At 39.9% G+C, this 4,014-nt stretch overlaps 1 protein-coding gene across 1 annotated transcript; it reads left to right on the plus strand.

The window, feature by feature from the left end:
* The first annotated feature begins 654 nt into the window (after nucleotides 1-654).
* Nucleotides 655-1,590, plus strand: LOC130684677 (olfactory receptor 5AN1-like). Its single transcript, XM_057506561.1, has one exon. It carries the CDS (start codon nucleotides 655-657, stop codon nucleotides 1,588-1,590), a length of 936 nt encoding a protein of 311 aa, XP_057362544.1.
* Nucleotides 1,591-4,014: the final 2,424 nt, after the last annotated feature.

A 4,014-nucleotide genomic window follows, 5' to 3' on the forward strand; every position in this document is an offset into this window, starting at 1 on the left:
TATTGGCTGCTGGGGTGGAGAGACTCACAGGCAGACCAGCTTGCTGCATGCAGATGTGCTGAGGTGCATGGGATTCCAGCACTTGACCCGCCACTGTGGAATAAAGTTGGCTATAAACCCTTTCATCCCTAGAATGTTCCATTGTCATTTTTCGGTCTTACCGAATCAAGAGTGAACTTGCCTGGGGCTGAAACCCTCATACAAGACAATCAGGATGACAATGTTGGGCCAGAAGGACTATTTCAATTTTAACCTAGATTGATGCCACATACACTTTTATTATCAGTAAGCTGCAGTTATATAATAAATAGAGGTTTTTAGAAAACTTATATTTCAATAAATGATCTCTACTTTATGTAAGATAATCACAGTTTTGTATTGTTTTTATATGTCCTCAGTCAAATTTTTAAATACCTCTTTCAATTCTCATGGAAACTCATGCGTTAATTGAGAACCTGAAGCACTGAGCAGGTGCTCCTGGACAATTCAGGATGATATGCTGCAGTGTTTCCACCAGGACAGTGAAGCATTTCCTTTTCCAGTGCTCACTAGAGGGAAAAGCTGGCACATAGAAGAATTTTAATGCTGTCACATTTTACTTGAGTCAGCGGTGCATTCTCTTGTCTCTTTTCTGATCCCAGGAGCACCAAAGCTATGATTACAAGAGGAAATATTACAGAGATCACCCACTTCATCCTCTTGGGGTTTTCAGATTTTCCCAGAATCAAAGTAGTGTTCTTTGTTGTGTTCCTGGTGATCTACGTTACAACTCTGACTTGGAACCTGAGCCTCATCATCTTAATAAGGATGGATTCGCAACTCCACACACCCATGTACTTCTTCCTCAGTAACCTGTCTTTCATAGACATCTGCTATGTGACCTCCACAGCACCCAAGATGCTCTTCGACTTCTTCCAGGAACAGCATACTATCACCCTAGTGGGTTGTGCTGTTCAGTACTTCCTTTGTTCAACCATGGGACTGAGTGAGTCTTGCCTCATGACAGCCATGGCCTATGACCGCTATGCTGCCATTTGTAATCCACTTCTCTATTCATCAGTCATGTCACCCAAGCTCTGTGTTGGGATGGTGCTGGGATCCTACATGGCTGGAATCTGTGCTTCTGTATCCCAACTGTGTGCCATTCTTCAACTCCACTTCTGTGGGCTTAATGTCATCCACCACTTCTTCTGTGACATGCCCCAACTGTTAGTCCTGTCCTGCACTGACACTTTCTTTGCCCAACTTTTACTTGCTATATTAGCAATGATCTTTGGGATAATAAATGCCCTTGTTGTCATGATATCCTATGGCTATATCGTCATCTCCATCATGAAGATCACTACAGCTAAAGGCAGGTCCAAGGCTTTCAACACCTGTGCTTCTCACCTGACAGCGGTTTCCCTCTTCTATGCTTCTGGCATGTTTGTCTATTTGAGGTCCAGCTCTGGCAGGTCTTCCAACTTTGACAGATTTGCATCGGTCTTCTATGCAATGATGATTCCCATGTTGAATCCTTTGATTTACAGTCTAAGGAACAGGGAAATCAAAGGTGCCTTGAAGAGGTTGCAAAAGAAAGGAAGGTATTGATGATTTCACATATTCCAAGATTTATCACAGATTTGTCCTGTCAGAGTCCCTTTAACCTACAATACTGAGGCCATGAATTGACTATAGCAAAATTCATACTACCTTTGGGCAAAGAAGGCTGATTTGACAGGTACTATGGCAAAAAGCACCAACAGCTTATTCAAAGCCACACAAGCACAACATTTAACATTTTTTAAGTCTTGAAACTTCATTACTCACACCCTATGTGAAAAGTGGCCTCATCATTTAATCTACCCACAAATGTTTGCAAAACTCAAGAATCAGAAACTTGTTGATTCTTTTTTCTTCTGAAATCAAGCCCTGTTCAATTTCCTAAAGGAGAATACCTGGTGGAGGCCCCAGGAGTATTAAAACCCTGTCTCCCAAATGTTCTGATGCAGCATAATCCAGACACAATGGTGATCCATGTTCTGTGTTTCTGACCAGAATGGGAATGGACCGTGGGAGGGGATGTGCCTTTGGACAGAAACAAGGCTGTACAATTGGCCTGGTTATGCCCCCTGGAAAGAGTTGTCTGAGAGAGCTGATGTTTGTCTAAGACCTTGTTCAGTGCTGATTGCCAAATAAGGTTTTTGTCACATCCTGTTTTCCACCAGCTATAGTCCATAGAAAGAGGGTGTGATTTGAATCCAAGGAGAAACAATGAAGCCTGTCATCCCTTCAGTGCCGTTTGGTTATGATTCTAATGATTTCTGATGAGAGGTGGTATTCAAAATTTATGTCACAAACCAGTAGCAATTTCTGATATTGTGGGACTCAAACCTCTCTTCTGTCCCATTAAATCTAGAAAATTTACCTTGGTGAACATACAGGTTCACACTATCAAAATGTTTCTCATATTTCAAGCATCCATTCATGCTTATTGTGAGAATGCATTGTAACAATAAAGTTACTCGATATTCAATATTGCAGAGACTAAGAACAAATATGGAAAACTGGAATACATCCTTTCCTATTTTCTGTTGAAATTTTATGTTCTAAAGATTTATGGTTGAGTGAGGTGATATAACGGATGGAGTAGAATGGTTACTTGTAGTTTGATGCTAATATTTTCCAGGAAGCTTCAAGGGCCAGGATAGAAAATAAGCAGTGGGATATTCAGGGTTCTCAACCCTGGCCAGTTTTCAGTATCTGAAGGAGGTCATTCAATATTTGGTGGTTATGGGCTGGTGAGACAGAGTAAGAAAATGTGTAGCAATAATAACAATCAATTCGTGAGATTACTTAGAAATGAACAAGCTGATATGGAATGGATGTCATCACATTTACGTATTTTTCTTAGAGATTCATTTGGGTTCCCATGTTGTTTTGGGCCTCAATTTTGATGAGTGACATGAATTATTTCAATTAAAGGATTTTAAGTGAAGAGGTATTTGAAGGCTTTTCCAAACCTTCCATGAGATTCCACATGGACAGGATTGAGAGATGGGGAATTATTGCACCTCTGGGAAAGTATGTGAGGGCTTTCCCCATGCCAAGGAAAGAATACAGTATGAATAAAGGTTGTGTGGCCCCTGGGCAGCCATAGGCATCCTCTTTGAAGCATTTCTCTTTCAAAATGTATAATAAAGTGTGGGAAGTCTGTTTCTAAGGTCAAGGGCTTCCTTAGGAGACAGACCTCTGTTAGGTTTATAATACAGTGTTGTCCATTAGTATCACAATGGTGCACATTATAGTTCCAGATTTACTTATCTTCTAGTTCTAAATTTGAACCCTTTAACAATATCTCTCCAATTCCTCTGCCCCTGGAAGCATCATTCTACTCTCTGTTTCTATGAGTTAGACTTTTTGATATTCCACATACCAGTGATATCCTACAGTATTTGTCTTTCTCTGTCTGGTTTATCTCACTTAGCACAATGCCAAGTTCCATCCATGATGTCGAAACTGGCAGGATATCCTGCACCCCCAGTGCTAAATAATAATCCACTGTATGTATTTATCATGCCTTCTTCATTCATCCACTGATGAACACTTAGGTAGTTTCCATATCTTGGCTATTGTGAATAATGCTGCAATAAACATGGGGGTGCAGAACTTTTAGACATTCCATTTTTATTTCCATTTGATATATACCCAGACATGGATTTGCTAGATCATATGGTAGTTCTATTTGCAAATTTTTAAGGAAGCTCCATAGTGTTTTTAATAGTGGCCAAAACAATTACCTTCCCAGCAATAGTATATAAACATTCCCTTTCTCCACATATTCAACAATATTTGTTATCTCTTCTCTTCCTGATTTTGTCCATTCTAACAGAAGTGTCCTGTTAGATACCTAAGGTATCTAACCTATTTTTGTTATCTCATTTTGTTTTCATTGCATGTCCTTGGTGATTAGTGATGTTGAGCTCCTTTTCATAGATCTGTTGGGCATTTGGATGTCTTCTTAAAAAATATCTA

This window comes from Manis pentadactyla, chromosome 9 (assembly GCF_030020395.1).
Source record: "Manis pentadactyla isolate mManPen7 chromosome 9, mManPen7.hap1, whole genome shotgun sequence".
In the NCBI taxonomy this organism is placed as follows: Eukaryota; Metazoa; Chordata; class Mammalia; order Pholidota; family Manidae; genus Manis; species Manis pentadactyla.

Coding starts and splice junctions, on each gene's coding strand:
- LOC130684677 (XM_057506561.1), top strand. CDS start 655: ATGATTACAAGAGGAAATATTACAGAGATCACCCACTTCATCCTCTTG.